We start from the raw sequence: 18,554 nt of genomic DNA on the forward strand, positions 1-18,554 counted from the left end.
TTTTGTGTAACTTGAAGTCAGCTATTGCATAGTCAAAGGTTCCTAGATGAAAACTAGTGAATGTAAGTGGGGTGAGGGTGAGGGATGAGATTTAATTGCTAGTCTAGAAGCTTTTCATTTAACATTATCCTATTCTGAGTGCATTAAGAACTAAATTTGGTGTCAAAGTGAGGAGAAAAAAATGTATGCTCACATTAAGTATCTGGGGGAATCACTTCACAATTTTGTTTAGCCTTGACTCTATTCTTCTGGCTTAACTTACCATGGAAGGAGGTTCTCCAGTTACCAAGGAAACAGGACACTTCTTCTTATCTTCGTGAGAAGAATAAGCTTGGGTAGCCCACTGATCCAGGTATCCTTTGGGAGTATAGAGGCCACAGTCTGTGATGCTGGTTTCCTTCTCAAAAGGTTCACATATCCCATCTCCCTCATATATATAGCACAGGCTTGGCTCCCCTGCCAAGAAAAATTTGTATGACATTTGAAAAAGTGTTTTTATACATGTCATGTAAAAATAATTACCTTTTTTTCTCCAGCCTGCTAAAGAGAAGACTGTAATTACCAACTCGTCTAATGCCCACCCCAAATATATAGACAACACACGCACACACACACACACACACACACACACACACACACACCTAAAAAGAAGGATACTTTTTCATGGGGAGAGTGGTAAAATCCATTTATATAATAAAAAGTATACAAAGGGGGTGGGGTTGGGGGAGAAGGAGCAGGGAGAAAAAAAACAGCTGTGGGCTGGATATAGAAAGAAATTTTAAGGAACCATTGAGCAAGGTACTTAGGGGAAGATGGGGATACAAGAGAAGTAAGTAAAAGAATAAAGGAAATTTAAATAGATGGTAGGATGTATTATGTACTTGAATCCTCTTCACAGTTTTTGAAATATTAAATAAAATATTTGAGGGATTTGTTTTCAATTAAATTTTTGCTGCTGTGTTTCTTCAACTAACCATGCAACTTGCTCTGAAATGGACAAATGGGCTCCAGGTTTATAAGGATTACACGTGTATTATTTCTTTTAGTCTTAAAACAACCATGTGAGGTATGTATTTTTTGTTTGTTTCATCAATAGACAAACTGAGTCTCCGTGACTGTGACTCGCCAAAGTTCCCTTGATGCAGAAGCAATATCACTAGGCTCTGAGCCAGGCTTACACAAGGCAGGTTCGGGGGCTCTCTCTTACTCCACACTGCCTCAAGCCAAGGCAGAAGGACTGTCTTCAAGAGCAAATGTGTGAGTAATGAATATGTGAGAAAAACCGCTGGGCTTGTAAAGCAAGCTGTATCCCCTGGACAAGTCCATACTTGCTCATAGGATAACTCCTGCTAAGTGAATAGTCTGTACTAACCATAGATATGTAAAATAGCTTTCTTCAAATGTAAAAAGCTGAGATGCAGTTATAAAGCCATTTATTAAGTACTATTGCATTTTCTACCCATATTAGTAACATAATTCTAATTCCTCATTTCTACTTAAAATAATAGGACATGCAAATAAGATCAAGATTTAAAATAAATCAACACATAGGTACACACTCAGTAACATCATCACTAAAATTAACTGTTACTATACCATTCTTTTTATTTTAAATTCTTCACAGAAATACCACAAGACGGTTCCAGTAATTTTTCAGCTTCTCATCAATATGTAGTTACTAATTATTATCCTTAATAATTTCAAGTCTAAGACCCTTCTGTGGTAAATCTACCTCTACTTGCCAGGAATAAGCCACTATTCCTAGGACTTGGTTCTAAGCCTATTTTGGGTTTTAAACTCCTGCATTCCATTAAAGCCATGGTCTTTCTAAGTCACTCCCCTAAAACCAATATATGTGTATTTGGAATGACTTCTCCATGAGGATTCCATATATATATATACACACACACACACACACACACATATGTATATATATATATATATACACACACACATACGTATATATATATGTATATTTTATATGTATGTTTATATGTATGTGTACTTTATACACACATATACATATATGTGTATGTATAGTTTATATGTATGTACATATTTTATATACACATAAATGTATATATGAATATATGTTTATTTTTTATTATTATTATTATTTTCTGGCGGTACGCGGGCCTCTCACTGCCGTGGCCTCTCCCGCTGCGGAGCACAGGCTCCGGACGCACAGGTCCAGCGGCCATGACTCACGGGCCCAGCCGCTCCGCGGCACGTGGGATCCTCCCGGACCGGGGCACGAACCCGTGTCCCCTGCATCGGCAGGCGGACTCTCAACCACTGCGCCACCAGGGAAGCCCTATTTTTATAATATATATCACATACTTTTATAACATACATACATATACATGTTTTGTTTTTCTATATAATCCAGTGACTGTTTCTCCTTGCTTCTTCTCTATTTTTTGTCTACTATGAAAACTTTTGCCTCTGTTTCTTCAAATCCATGAAAAAATAGCAGACCACTTTTACAACACATTTCACAATGGTTCCTTCAAAATTAATCTTTTGAGAAATAATGGAATAGAACTACATCCTTAGCATACTATGAGCATATTACTCACTGAAACAAATGTCTAACTGTGGAATAGATCATTCTAACTTTGCCCTGTAAAGTTAAAATAATTTAGCTGTAAAGTTAAATGAGACTTGAGCTGCACTGGTGAAGGCAGTGTGTGTGTGTGTGTGTGTGTGTGTGTGTGTGTGTGAGAGAGAGAGAGAGAGAGAGAGAGATGAGCCCACTATGTGCTACCAGAAAGAAATGATGCAAACAGAGGTGGCATTAACAAATACTTGTGTACAGAAGAGGGGAGGTAATCGGTTCAGTGTATTCTGCACAGCCAGACCACAACTAGAGTATTGAATTCCTTTCTGGGCATTGACCACATGAAGCATGCCAGGTTAGGGTAAATAGGAAAGGGTCTGGAAACCTAATCACATGAGGGGATGTTTGGATTGGAAAGGAGAATAATGGGGAGGCATTTCAAATATCTGAATGGTAGTCAAATAAAACTGGAAAAAAATTTATCCTCTGTTGTTTCATAGCAAGGAAAAAGCACTTGATTAAGAATTAGGAAAGCTGAGTTCCAGTGCTGGCTCTGTAGAGACCTCGTTGTATGCCTGTGGATGAGTCACTAAAATGCTCTGAGTCGCAGTTTCCAAACCAGAAAAGGGGAAAAGAATTTTATAACAGATAATGCTACTTTTAAACAGAATGGTCTCTTTCAAGGTGCATACTTTACTGCTAAATGCATGTAAGCAAAAGCTAAAGACCTATCTCTCAAGAACTGGTAGATTTCTATAAGGGAAGGAAGCTGGACACAGGAAGGGATAAGGGTCTCTATTAGACTTGTGGTATATGGTGGGCACTGAACATGTTTTGTTAGACGGATGGATGTAAAACTACTAAGGTTTTATAATTTTTTCTTCTGCTCTGGAGAGCAGGGGCATTTTTGTGTTCTGTATAGTATTTAATACCTTAATAAATTCTACATAATTATAATCATACCTGACTTTACCTTGAGATTTAGAAACATTAAAATATTTTTAGATGCACTGCTTTTTAAAGTAATTTGATGAGTATACTGCACAGAATCATGGCAATGTATGCATAAGGGAATGGAAAAATAATCTACAAAGAAGCCTGTTGAGGGTTTTAATCAGAATTGGGAGAAGTGTTCTAGAGGGCCTTCCTGTGTATCAAGAGACTAGAGTCAAAGCCACCTAGTAATAATTTATTACCAGTGATTCACCAGGATTAAGAAATGTTATGACCCTCTGCCATTCTTGATGATCTTATCTATTAAACACAGATACCAAGAGATATCTTGTACTCCCTTTGGCTCAAAACGTACCCTACCCTAATTTTTATGTAGAATCTGTGGGATTGTGCTACTTGGCTGACAGTCTGACATTAGACATGAGGACCCAAGAGCAACCCTTGGTAACATTAATCTAAGAGGCAGGGTGACCTAGTGGTTTAACATGTAGACTCTAGAGCTTTGCTTCCTTAGTTCAAATCCTGACGTCATCACTTCTAGCTGTGTAAGAGAAAGCAAGTTATTTAGGCTCTCTGTGTCTCCGTTTAGTCTCCTCATATTTATTGTAGGGATTAAATGGGAAAATATATGTGAAACAATTAGTGCCAGGCACACAACAGACACATCAAATGTTATTGTTAGTATCAGTAAGAGCTCACAAAAATAAGACACGGAGACCCCTCCAAAAATAGGACATAAGCCTAGGCAGGTGTTTCGAAACTCACCTACACAGTTGAAACCTTCCTCTAGTTCACATGCCCTTGAGCAGCCATCTCCACTCAAAAGGTCTCCATCATCACACTCTTCGCCCAGGCTCCTAGAAGGTAAAAGTGTACATTCTTATATACATACATACATAAAATGATTCTTCTTGTTTGGTTACCATCACTTCAAGTTCTTAAAACTCCTTATTATGTATTTAAAAATGCAAGCTGGAGAGAAGTAGGAGCTAAGAGAATGCTTTTACAGGAAAAGTAGCTCATGGTTCAGACACATTAGGAGATCCACCAGGGGTCCTGCCAGTGTTTCCGGAAGATGATCTTACACTAGAAGAGACCTATCAACCTCATGAGGGGAACCCTAAAAGTAGTTAGCTGATCTAGTGAGGAGGAAACCTGCCCATCTACGTGTGGCTTTGTTTTCTATCCATTTTCTTACTGACAAGTGATACCCAAAGTGACAACTTTTAGCTTCTAATAAAAATTTATTAAACTAGAATCTGAGGATGACTTCTTGGGGATCTGTGATTCCATTAGAATGAATCTACACGTTTCCGCGTTTTAAACAGTGGATTAAATGATTTGTACAGCTCCTTCCTGCTTCATGGGTCATGGAGTGCCTCTAGCTGAGACAAAGCTGCAATTCAGAGATATCTTCTCATTGGATGGCAGAACTAAGTATGACTGTTTACAGAGAGGGAATACAGGCAGAGTCTAAAGGAACATTTTGATAAAGAGCCTTGTGAGGCCCAGTAGCCAAGCAGGTGTTGCTACAGGTGAAGCTGTTTCAAAGCTCAGGCTAGAATGTGTAATATCAGATTAGGAAGAGGGACCTTGCCTCTTTCTGCCCGAGCTCCGCAGGCAGATGCGGCACCATGGGGCATCAGAAACTCCATCGGAGGACTGCTGTAGGAGATGCTACGACAAAAGCCAAGTACTTTGTTCAAGGAGGACTCTGTCTGGGTAGTAATGGTAATCTAGTCCTGCAGACACCTTAACTAGAGGGGAGCAGACTTAAAATGGGGCAGCCAGGGAGAACATCAACAACAGCCAGATTTGCTCTGTGCATATGTGAGGCTTCCCCAGGGAGATATTTAATTGAGATGGAGGAGGACAAGGGGCAAGCTGAGACTGAGTAAGGCAGAAGGTGGCAGCAAACTAGCAAGGTTTGGGTATTAAAGTGACCTCAGTTGCTTGAAATAGTTCTGAGGTCTGCAAACATTTGGTGTTTATATTTCTATGAAAAGGAGTAGACCTACAGTAAAGCTTAGGAATCTTAGAAGATTGAAAAGATAAACAATATTTAGTAATTACTAAACAATGGGATGAAACCCCAAGAAAGGCTATAGATTGCTTTCTATTAGGTCTTCAAGATATAGGATACTGGGAACTCCCTGGCGGTCCAATGGTTAAGACTCGGTGCTTTCATTGCCATGGGAGCTACCCTAATTGCCTGGTTGGGGAGCTAAGATCCCACAAGCCGTGCAGTGTGGCCAAAAAAAAAAAAAAAAAAAAAAGGTGTAAGGTACTTTTCCTTGATCTGGGACATTTGGGGCTTCCCCGGTGGCGCAGTGGTTGAGAGTCCGCCTGCCAATGCAGGAGACATGGGTTCGTGCCCTGGTCCGGGAAGATCCCACATGCCGCGGAGCGGCTGGGCCCGTGAGCCATGGCCGCTGAGCCTGCGCCTCCGGAGCCTGTGCTCCACAACGGGAGAGGCCACGGCAATGAGAGTCCCGCGTACCGCAAAAAAAAAAAAAAGTCATCTTATTAGGATGCAGGATCTAAGACAAATCACAGTGCCTAGCCTTCTAATCTCCTACTCCCAGCAGCTTTATATAAGTAACATAGTAGGTTAGATAAGCATTCAGAACAGGTTAATATAGGGTGATCACTGGGACACGGAAGTAATCAGTGCTAAATTCCGGCAAGTCCCAGGCAAACCAGAATGAATTAGTCCTCTAGACTGATGTCACTAAAGGGTAACGGAAAAATGAATATGGCACGTTAAGAAATCAAAGAAGTGGTTCCATTTTTACCTTGGTGATTTTATGGAATAGCTGGAAATTACATTACAATCAGGTCTTCCAGGGATCAAATGAGCAAGTGAAGCTCAGAAAGCTATACTGATTTTCCTCAGGTCACACAGCTCATTAGTAGTATAAGACCGGCAGCTGATCCAAAAGCTATCCTCACATCCTCCTTCAGCATCATTTGGCAAGTAACCTTCTCCACCATGAATTCCTGCCCTGAGTCACTGCCGAGCAGTTGTTCTCTGAAACCTGAAGAGGGTCCCCACAGAATCAACCCCCATATCTATGACTGGGGTGAGCTCTAAATAAAAGTGGGCCCATCCTTAGCTATGTAGAGATGTGATTGACCACTCAAGATATCTACTAGGTCCTAGATTTTGTTTAACACTTGAATCACATAGTGCCCTGCCCCTTACATTTCCCAAACCAGTCAAGCTGAAACTTGAGGCTAACCCTCCTTGTCCAAGCAGGGCAGGGCATCCTCCCTCACACAATACCAGGCATACAGTATGTCCTCACCTTGCAACCTTCCCATCTCCACAGTAAGGAGCTCCATGGACGTGGCTCAGAGGAGGCGAAGCTTCTCCCAGTTCTGCTCCAGCTGCAGCTTGAACTTGGTACCGATACATCTGCCCAGGTGTGACCTCCCTGTGGAAACCAATGGGCTGTAACCACCATATCCAGGAAGTGGGGCATACCCTGGGTCCTTTTCAGATGGTTTGCAGGAGTTTAAAATAAATATTACAGGGAATATAAATGTTAAACATATGCCACATTGTTTGAAACAAAGATCAGGGCATATAGTCTTACAGAACAGCAGAATGTTTGAAACCATATTCAGTTCTGTATTTCCAGTACATTCCACATAGTGAATGTACAACAAATGCTTGCTGAATTAAAACTGAACTCACAGTCCTAGGCAATCTAAGAGAATGGTATTTCGAGTGTATCTTTACCATGTTATATATACACATACAGAAAACCACCAACTATTGAAAACCTAGTCTTCTGTATCATTCAAGCAGTCATAGGAACAGAAGATGAAAGTTTCAGAGTTCGGTCTCAGCAAGGCCCTTCTTGGGTCTGTGAATCAGAGTTTTCTTGTCTCTCAAGAGAATTCTTGTCTTGAGGAGGCAGAATGCTTACAAGGAAAAGCCACTCTCTCCTAGAAGGAGGTGAGAACACCTTCCATCATCATTGTGTGGATGCAAGAAATTCCACAACTGGAAATGCATTAAATGACTCCCCACCTCCGAACCTCCAAAATACATATAAACCAGGAATGGAGTTATCAATTGACACCTGAGATGGAAGGAGTTTATCTGATTCTATCTAGAGCCCAATTGCACTGATCAAGTGGAGAACGTGAGAGACTGAACATTTATTTGCAAGGGGGAAGGGACTCAAGAGGGAGGTTGCTGGTTCCAAAGACAAATTCTGCCCTCAACTTAATTTTTGTCCAGTGCCTGCCCTAATCGGAAAAGTACCACTAAAGTCAAGCTAGGATGGGAGTGACTTAGGAGAACAGGGTCTCAAAGGGCTGTTGGGATTGCCGTAAGTGGTGCCCACAGATCTCCCGCCAAGACCCTCTCTTCTTTAACACACTCTTCGACTCAAGCACAAAGCCTCTACTCTTTCGCCTGATGCTGCAACAAGCAAACAGGAAATGTCGTGGGGTTTCAAAACAGCTTTAAACACCTCTGTACTGGCTTTCAGCTATTTTAGTAGGAAAGACACATAAATATGAAAGACATAAATTTCCAAATTAGCTTTCTGTAGGGACGCACTCCTCATCAGAGTGCCAGATATTTCCAAAGCAAAACCAGTTTTATATCCTAATCAATTCTGATGGCTTCCCTTTCGCAGGGTGGTTTCTGTCTGACTTCTCATCCAGCCATGCATAAAAGTCTCATACTGCTCTGTGGCTGGGAAAGGATTGGGAGGAAGCGTCAGGATATGTTTACGCTTCTTGTGGAGAAAACTCAGCAGCAGGTAGCCCCGACCTCCAATGAGCTGAGTTTGTAAAAGGTAATGTGTTACTAAGGAAAGGGAACCAAGATGAGACTCAGTCAGAAAATTGGATTTTAATCTTGAGCTTGCCACTTACGAGCTCTGTTCAACCAAATTAAAGTTAAGCCTTAGTTCTCTCATCTATACAATGGGATATTATTGACCTTAAAGGTTGTGTGTACAGGTGTGTGTGTGTGTGTGTGTGTGTGTGTGCACACATGCACGTGTGTATATCAAGTTAGGTAACAAATATCATTTTAATTGCCTTACTAAAGAAACCCCCCCCAAAATATATTTTTTTCTTTTCAAATCCATCCCATGATCTATCCTCCTATTTTGCATGAGCTTTTTGACCATTTCACTGTTTTCTAGTTCTAATTCATAGAGCTAATATGAGAGGAAAAATGTAGTAAAATTCAAGGTGAACATTTTTCTCTACTCTTTTGTAGCTGTGGCAGACTGAAAAATGGCCACAAATTCTTCCCATCCCAGATGCATGCATGCCCTTCTGTGATGTGACTTTACTGCTTTCTCTCATCAAGAAATAGAATTGATTTTGCCACCCGCAGAATCTGGAATTGACTGTGACCTGCTTTGGCTTGTGGAATGATGTCATGAGTAATGTAAGCAGAAGCTTGAAAACTGTGAGTGTTTGGGGACTTGCCATCCCTGCTTCTGGAAAGCCTTCCACCAGCATGAGAACAAGCCCAGGCAAAGCCTCCTAGTGAAGGAGAGACAATGGGGAAAGAGAACTTCATCCTCCCAGCCACGTCAGTGTCTTAGCTGAGCCTCCAATGCGTGCATGAGGTCACCTGGGGCCACCTAGCCCTGGCCAAGCGGGTCCAGGTGAGTACACACAGCCAACCCATAGAACCATGAGAAATAGTGTTTGTTGTTTTAACCCACTATGTTTTGGGATGATTTCTAATGCATCGAAAACTAACCAATATAGCACCTTTGATAAAACTTCTGTTTTACCCTGAGTTCTGCCCTCAGGGCAGCCTCTGAGGAAAATTATGAGGTGAGGAAAATTTGCCTTTAGAGATACCAGCCTCCTACTCTATGGACATTTAACTCTTTAAGCCAATGATCTTATCTTAGTCTGTGTCCCCACCACTGAGCACACAGTGCCAAGAGCACTTAAGAACTCACTAAATGTAGAAAGAACAGAAGAAAGAGAAAGAGGAGGGTTGGAAAAGAAGGAAAGAGAGAGGGAGGGAGGGAGGGAGGAAAGAAAAATGAATGAGTCATGAAAGTAGAGTATAGTGTCTGCAGGACCCTTGGCTTCTCTTGCTTAGCTGTAGAAGAGGTGACTGTAACCTTTGAATGGTATAGGAGCTGCGGCAGATTATTTAAAAGTTATTTAAAAGCAAGGATCAAAAATCAAATTGTGTTACCAGGTAGGAGTATCTGACTCTGATCAACTTATTTATGGCAATTAATATTTTCAGTCCAACTGAAACATATCAAATACTAACCTCTTTTTTTCCATAACCGTAAAGATGGCATCATCAGTCAGAACACCTGCTTGCCCCTTCTGGGAAATGCTTTTGTTCATCTCAGAGATGCCACTCTAGAATAAAACCCCCTCTGAGAGTCTGAACATTTCTCCAAATAAGGGCATATCAGAATATTAAAAAATGGAGAAAAAGGAAGCCAAACCCACTCCCAAAGCCTCAGGAAGCCCCGTGGTTTAGAAAGCCCTACTGCCCAACTCACACGTCTGTGAATTTCCTGTGAGGATGTGTCACCACCATGGGCAAGCCACTGGCAAATGGGGGTTCACGGAGGACCTGGTACCTCACGGGCCTGCAGCCAGAACACAAGGGACTGTGGGGCTGAGAAGTCAGGAGAGCTGCATCAATCTCCATCCGCTCATCAAAGGTGTAGACTTTCACCCCCAAGACTTTCCCATCAACGTGCAGTTTGATAGTGAGTGGGGTGTCACAGAAAGTGTCTAAGGGGCCTAGGTGCACGGACTCCTGGTGTTCCAGCAAGATCTCTGTGTCAAAAAGCGCCTGGGAGGAGTCCATGGAGAGGTAGGTGACCCACAGGGTAAGAGTGTCAGCTTGGACTGGGTGCTGGAAGAGCAGCTCCAGGCTACAGCCTTCTGCAGGGCAGGGGACCGTCATGTTCATGTGGTACAGGTGGAGCTCAGGACTCCAGGCCTGCAAGCTTGGCTCACAAGGTTGATCCACGTCTGGAGGCCCTGAGGGAGATGAACAGAAAGACAGACGCATCAGGAATCACCATTAAAAATCTGAAAATGAGTCACCCCTATCAAGGGCCAGAAAAAAGAATGAAGCAGAAGAGAACTTTGAGCAAATTCTTAGAGGTTAGATCTTAAGTATTACTGAAGACAGAGGTGTAACAATTCAAAAGTACTATGCTCCAAATCACCACTTTCTGGTGCCCTTTAACAAGGGAAATCCAGCATGGCATTCGGAATGGAGTGACCCAGAGCCTAGCTGGAAACATGAGGCCGATACAGGTAAGGTAAGTCATGGTCCTTAAAGAATCCTTGAGCAGAAGAGAATTATTTGTACTTAGTTTACTAATAATTTATGATAAATTAATGCTTCTGAAGCCCTGTTTTATTTACTAATTAGGCCAATGTTTGTTTCAGGCTGTTGCTACAATGTTTAATTAGGCTTTTCACAAAACTTCTTTGATACCCTAAGATCACACCGTAGCAATCCTTCCAATGGACTGTTAGCCAAACTTTAAAACCATACATTGAAACTTCCCTTTTAGTTCAAATATCTGTAAGCCAGTAGAGCACTACACAGAGGAAACCTGCCGGCAGGAAATAGAAACACTTCTCTTGAGTGGAAAAAAGAGGAGATTCAGTAGCCAGGTAAAAATGTAATGGCGAAAAACCAAATATCGCAAACATATAAAGTCAGCTCTGTGGAAATAATCTATACGAGGTGGTTTCTCCTACAACACGAGGGGAATTGAAAGAAAACTGCTAAATTAGGAAGCAGTAGTTAGGCTGTAATTGGTGCTGTGCATTAGCTGTGTGACTGTGGCCAGTCTATCTAAGCCTCAATTTCCTCATTTATAAAATAAGCACTATTTAACCCCTGCCTTACTAGATTAGTGTAGAAGATCTATACAGTGTTCCTTAGAAATATTTGCAAACTACATTTGCAAAAATAGAATGACTTAGCCCTTCAGGATTTGGAAAATAATGTTCCAAAGCCCAGAGGAAATAAGTTCAAATGTGTGTGTGTGTGTGTGTTACATCTTATGATCCCTATTGTTTCTTCCCTGTATTGTGAATCCATTCATTCATTAATTCAATAAAAATTGACTGTGTGCCTCTTTCACACCTAGCACAAATCTAGGTATCAGAGATAGAGTAGTGAACAAGAGAGACAAAAGCCTTGACCACATATATCTTACCATAGGGTGATAGGTACAACAATAAATAAAGAGGCATCAGTATAATAATGTCATCTCCGAAGAAAAATAAAGGAGGATAAAGGACTAGAGAATAATGGTGTGAGGCTGGGGGCTATTTTAGATCAGGGAGACAGGGAAGTTCTCTCCAAGAAGATGATATTAAGCAGGGAATATGTCTGGTTCAATTTTCTATTCCTCATAGCATTCAGAATGTAGTTGGGGGTCAATAAGTGTCCATTAAGTGTCATTAAATACATTTTGATCATATCTGTAAATATATGTGTTTGTGTGTGCTCTGCTGGGGAATCAACTCCTTTCATTTTATACATTTAAAATATGACTTGATTCTTCACCTGTTCAAAGCAAAGGAATACCAGTATTTCCTCGCAGTATTTTCCAACAGGCATCCCCCAATACTAGCAGAGTAAAGGCCCTTGGAAGCCAACTCAGTAGCAGCACTGTCTGTCAGAAAGTTTATTATGATCTCATGTAAAGAGATGAAGTGGAGGCCCTAAAAGTTTGGTATGCCTGGAGACACCGTACAAGAGTTAGAACCCAGAATTTCTAATGCCTTTCACCTCTAGCAGATAACTTTAAATTTTTCCAAGAATTAAAAAGAAAAAAAGTACAGGGCCAGAGAGTCAAATGGGCATTAAAGCACTAGCACAGGACGAACCGTTTGCCACAAAAATGGCCTTTTATGAAATGCCAATCTCTAAATGAGTCGTACTCAGTGCCCATGTAAATTTTATAGTCACCTTCCATTCTCCCCTGAAAAATCATTTGAAAAAAGTTCTATATGATCAATCAAGTCAATTGTCTCCCCCCAGATTCCTCCTCAAGGCTCCTGTCATTTGAGTAACTGGGAGCCCAAGGGGATGCTATAGACTCTTAGACCAATGTTCTCCTTTTTTTTCTTATCAGAGTCAAGACTACAAACTAATTCAAATAGGAACCTGTCCAACACGTCTTACGGAGTCATTTTTAGGCTCTTAATAAATATAAGAAAAAGAGAAAGGTGATGACTAGGTAAACACTGAAGACGGTGACGATAGAAGAAGTCAAGCCATTCATCAAAAGGTGCTAAAACTCATGTCAGTAGCATTTTTTGGACTTGAATTGGGGGAGCATTCATGCTCTACTTTGTCGTAGAGGCACTGTTATACATAGGTGAGTGAATATGTAACTGAGAAGTTGGGGGTGGGACAGGAAAGGGAACAGCTAAAAAAGTTTTCCCTCTCCTAGAGCCTAGCTTAGATGACATCCAAAGCACAACCAGTACCAGTGATTAATAGACTCATAAAATAGCATAGATGAGAATGATCAGTTTGGAACACCTAGTCCACCCCACCACACCCAAACTGGCTCAGTCAGTGTGTATGAGTGTTCCCTGCAACGTGTTCTCTATTAGCCTCCTGATAGAGGGGAGGATGAGATCACCTCATGTTGTCATGTGGCAAAGCTGCTTCATGGGCTGACAGGCACATGTAATACGACATGCCTGAGTTAGCTCCCCCTGAAGCCGCCCCCTGAGTTCTCCATCCCTCTGTCCTCTATGCTCCCCTCTGCTTCACCACAGCCACTGGCACGTTACGCACACAAAGGATATCCACACAAAGGTGCGAGGCAGAGTCATTCCCAGAGCCCTGGAGATTTCCAGCACATCACACACACACACGCACGCACACACGCACACACGTACACGCACGCACACACACACACACACGCACACACACTACCTTTTTCTCACCATGCCACCGCTCCACCCTTTACCTCCACCCCCCATGTCCACCTGGGCCACCAAGGTGTAAATGAAAAAGTCATGGTCCTTTACCCACAGCCTCCTCTGGGGTCCAGTAACCCGAGGAGTCACACACGCGCCGGGAGGAAGCTGTGTGCACGTACTGACGGAATGTCCCTTCTTCAGTGCAGGCACCACACACGCTGCCCGGGACCCTGGGAAAACAATGGGCAGGGGTGGAGATGGGGAGAAATAGATCAGAGGAACTGGGTTAACGAAATTCACAAGACCTTTGGGGCATGGGAGTGGCGATGGGGAGTGAGGCCTTAGTGGGTAACTGAGAACACAACTATTTCTCAACTCATTTCCTTCTTGTATAGACCTCATCTTTGCAAAATTCATAGTGACATGAAAATCTCAAGGTTATGAAGCAGAAGAATTTAACTAAGTCATAAAGGAGGCCTGTGGAGATGAAAGAGGCCTTCTATCCAGTCAACACAAAATAATTACAATCTGAATCTTTCAACATAAAACGACTTATACACTGACTCTCAATAAGTCATCCAAAGCCTCCTTGCATTCCCCCCAACTGAAACAGACAACAATTTTCACAGTAAACGTATTAGTTATATGTGGTCTTATGTTTTAACTCTCTACTTTTAATCACACACATACAATAAAAGTCATAGGAAATGTAACACTCCTTGGTTCTCCATTGCCTACAGGGATACATCTAAATTGCTTACCATGATTCAGTGTCCTTCAGAGGATAGCTCCAGCCTTACCTACTTCAGTCCCTTCATGAATTTCATTTATGTTCCCATCACAATAACTAATCACCATTTCACAAAATACATCATACCCCTCACACAGCTCCATGAAGCCTGCTGTTCTCTCTCTGGCTAAATAGGCTTCTAAGCTTCTCTGTTTAGCAAGCCCCTACTCATCCTTCAAGACCCATGCAAATGTAACCTTTGCAGTGGCACTTAGCCTGACTCCTCTGGATGGCCAGCACGCTCTCTTCTGGGCACCCACTGTACATTCTGGCTCCCATTGTAGGGCACTGATCTGTGGTGTTGAGAATCCCCACCCCCATTCCTCCTCCTTTGCCTGTGAGCAGATCCAGACCAAGCTCGATTTTTCTATTCCCAGCAGTTAGGACACAGACTGGCCTTAGCAGTCCCTCTGTGAGAGCTTGTTCTATGCGCATCCTTGAGACTATTAATACACCTATGAAGAGCTCTTCAAGCACCGTATCTTGAAGAGGTAATGACAACAATAGCTGAATAACAAGGGGAAATCACTTGACGAGGCCTGTCTCTGATACTTAGAATCTTTTTTTAAAATTTATTGAAGTATAGTTGCTGTACAATATTATAAAAGTTATATGTATACAATATAGCAATTCATTTTTAAGGTTATACTCCATTTACAGCTATTATGAGATATTGGCTATATTCCCTGTGATGTACAATATATCCTTGTAGCTTATTTTACACTAAATAGGTTGTGGAAGCCCAATTGTGAACGATCCATCTGCAAACGGAGGCATCAAATCAAGGTCTCTCAACAAGCAGAGGGAGAAAAGTAAAATCTTGCAATATAATGGAAAAACAGTATAGTTAAATAAGGGTAATAAGTATGCTACCAGCTCCCATTTATTAAGCACCGTATATACCTGGCATTGTTCCACTAGGTGCTTTTCATAAATTATTTCTAATCCCTGTAAGAACCCTGTTTACAAACGAGGACACTCAGGCTCAGAGGGATGAAGTAAATTGCCTAAAGTCACAACTAGTTTCTTAATTCTTCTGAGCAAGTTCCCAAACACCATCAAGTGTCCAGTACTTTGGCAACCAAAAGGTGTCGTTAACTCCAAACCCCGACTGCAGTCAGCGCTCACTTCTGTTGCGGACGCAACTCCAAACCACATTTCCCTGATGCACTTGGCTCTTCCGGGGCCGCTGCTTAGTGCGTGGTTGGGCTCCTCTCTGACATAAGGATTCCAAATACCTACTGGGGAGGAGTAAACATAACTCCGAGTGTGACACAAATCGCGGGGTACGTGACGTGAGTTTCCCCGACGCACGTGTCAGGAGGCCTCAGCGCTGTAGCCCACCTCACTGAGAAAAGGAAGCCAACTGCAGCCTTTTCTGCCAACAGCCTCACAGCAAGCCAGCACTGATGTCTGCTTTATCGTAACGTTTGTACCAGACAGAGAATTGAAAGATTAAATTGTTTACATGTGTTACATAAACTGATGTAAAACACGGGTCTGCACATGCCCACAGAGGACCTATTGTTCAGCCAGAGCAACCCAAGCTGCACGAGGTCACACGTGCAGGAAGAGGATTCTTACACACATCACAGAGCTATATGGTGACTCACAGAGGGAACCCATGAGAGCTTGGGTGCCGATGACAATCAAAACTGCTCTATAGGATTGCGGGGTCTAAGTAATGTCACGCATTAAGTGTCCACCAGGTGTCCAGGACAGGTTCCAAGATCCCAGAAGGCTGGGAAAGCCACTTTGAAAAATGGTTCACCTGCTTCCTTCCATCCCTGTCTCTCCCTGTCCTCTCTCCCAGGCTTTCAGCAAAGCTGGAGTACACAGGAACATGCTTCAGGGACATTCAGCTCCCTAGTTGGGATCTGACACCCAGAAGGGAAGCATGACACACAGATGAGGGACTCTCCACCTGCTAAAGGGGAAAGCTCTAAATTCAAAGAAACAATCGATTCCATGTCCTCCATTTCTGCAATTCCAGGGGATACCCCCAATTCAGCTCTATCCAGCTGTGGTGTCCTGGGCTAGCCACCGTGTGCTTCTCTATGCCTCGGATTCCTCACTTATATAGCAGAGGTTGGGCTCACTGCAAGGACTAAATAAGACAATTGCAGGTAAACTACCTCGCACAGTGCCTCACACATACAAGGACCGAATAGCCCACAGTGGTAGGTTTTGAAGACGGAGAGCAGGTCATGGATGGGGTTCTGGCCCTTTTCAGTTAAACCGCATTCCCCCATCCTCCCACCAATTGTCAGATGTCATCCTTTTCCTACCTTCTCTCTTTTCCACAAAATTTTTCCTGGTATTCATTATACCAATATGCAAAGGATGAATAAAAACCAAGTTTAGGTGTAATGATTCTCTTCAATAAACACAAATTAGCTGTTTATTGTGGCAGGCCAAGAGACAAAGACACAAAAAATAGTCCTGACCCCAAGGAATTGCCAGTTGAGTAGTGGAGCAGATAGGAAAATGCACAGATAATGACAATTCCGCAAGACAGTAGCCATAAGTGGGGTAGGCACGGGGTACAACAGGACACAGAAATGATGCACAGCTTGAGTCGCCAGCCACCCACTCACCCCCAGACCTGCCTGGAGGAACATGCCTTACTTCCCTTCTTCCAAACACCACTGTGCAAGTAGCAAGCCCTGCTCCACCCTTACACCAAGGAGGAACAGCTGACCTGGACAGGTGGCAAATGCCATCTCAGTTTTGTCAGGTCATTTTTTATCACATTTGTCAACCCCTTCGCAGCTCCTAGAAGCCCACCAGATGTGATTTCAGGAAACATCCGGATGCCCCTCGCCAAGGAGTGGGCACATATGATGCACCACTGGCTGATGTGAGAGCCCCATGAGCTCTGCTCAGGAGATGAGTACTGAGCAGGGTGGCGGAGGCAGCCCTGAGTAGCGGTGCATATTTATAGTTCCAAACTGGGGTTCCCCCAACTTCACGTCCTTCCCCTTGTTCACAAGAAATGCCACAGAGAAAGATACCAGTGCCTCTCTCACCTGTCATACACAACTCCACTAATTGGAGGCAGCCAGTGGATAGTGAGGGACAGGGGGGTCTGCCCGATGACCATGGGTGGGATGGGAATGGGGGTGGGCTTTCGGCTTTGACTCCATTGCTGATATACAAGGTCCAAATAGCAGTGCATTCGGGCCACTTGGTTAGGGGTGAAGCTGTCAGTGCAGTCGTCATCTGCAGAGACAAAAAAGGGAACAAGAGAGATGGAGGTTTTAACCTGCAATGTCCACCAAGGTAGGGATAGATTTTGCCAGGAAATATCTAGGCTGGAGGTGGGAAAGAGAAGGCAGAGAAGAGCACTGGCTTGTCTCTAAAGTAAGTTGGGCTTGGTGTTTACCTTGATGTTGGCCAGAGTGAGACTCACGCCCTGGGGTTCAGGGTTGCTCTGGGCTGACATTGCTTATTCAGGAAACCACAAGATGGCAGTGTTTCAGCATATGGCCTTTTAATTCGTGAACATGTGTGGAGTTGCAGACACCTGCTTTATGCCCAATGACTTTGGCCCAGGTTAGTGAGTATTCATGGAGGTGCTCCAGAGGAGAGAAAGCCAAAAAGTCAAGCAGGCAGCAGGACTGGGAATGGTGATCCTCAACTTCCTTTTAGAGCTGGTAAAATTTCCTATTAGGTACACTTTTCATAGGGTTAGAAAAGGAGTTATCTTAGCTTCCAGGCCTTCTTCCATGAAGGCCCACCAGTGAAACACTCCCCTCGGCTTCTTAGATGTTTCCTCTGTCCACTTCAAAGGTGGTACCTAAATAGCTCTGCCCTCCGCACCCCACTGTCTGGTCTCTCTGCCCTGGCAAGGGCCACTGTGTGCTTGTTGGGAGAGGCAAGGATGCTGGTCCTTATGAATTTGATGTACCTGAATCATGCACCAAGATGAGACTTAGATAGGAATATATTGATGGGTCACCGACAGGACCAGCTCAGCACTTTTTCTTCCCTGCAAAAGCATGGTCAGCATCTGTCTGTTACCTTTTCTTTCTTTCTTTTTTTTTTTTTGGATAGTTATCTAGAACTTATCACCAAGAAGCCCCTGGATGTTATAGAAAAATTACTTCCTTCCTTCACCACTGGAATAAGTCATCAAATCACATCAGTCCTTAATTTCAGGGATAAATTTAAGTCCATTATCAGGAGATGATAAGTAGTATTACTTTTTGACAGAAACAAGGGAGGTGTGAAAGGACAAAGAAGAAGCATAATCCAAGACAACAAAACCAGGACCAAGAAAGTACCATTTTTTAAATGAAACAGCACCATGTTCTG

The 18,554-nt window shown here is 42.8% G+C and overlaps 1 protein-coding gene across 1 annotated transcript in view; it reads right to left on the bottom strand.

The window, feature by feature from the left end:
- The window catches only part of PAPPA2 (pappalysin 2), a 313,770-nt gene that overhangs the window by 146,810 nt on the left and 148,406 nt on the right, over positions 1-18,554 (bottom strand). Inside the window, exons 6-11 of the mRNA XM_022556566.2 lie at positions 17,267-17,459; positions 13,556-13,677; positions 10,033-10,522; positions 6,823-6,951; positions 4,280-4,371; positions 263-456 (exon numbers count right to left, since the gene is read on the bottom strand). Of these exons, the coding sequence (XP_022412274.1) occupies positions 263-456; positions 4,280-4,371; positions 6,823-6,951; positions 10,033-10,522; positions 13,556-13,677; positions 17,267-17,459 (1,220 nt within the window). The remainder of the gene's footprint in view (positions 1-262; positions 457-4,279; positions 4,372-6,822; positions 6,952-10,032; positions 10,523-13,555; positions 13,678-17,266; positions 17,460-18,554) is intronic.

The sequence above is a fragment of the Delphinapterus leucas genome, chromosome 1, assembly GCF_059928025.1.
Source record: "Delphinapterus leucas isolate spDelLeu-1000000601 "Yukka" chromosome 1, BTC_Dleu_Yukka2, whole genome shotgun sequence".
Classification (NCBI taxonomy): Eukaryota; Metazoa; Chordata; class Mammalia; order Artiodactyla; family Monodontidae; genus Delphinapterus; species Delphinapterus leucas.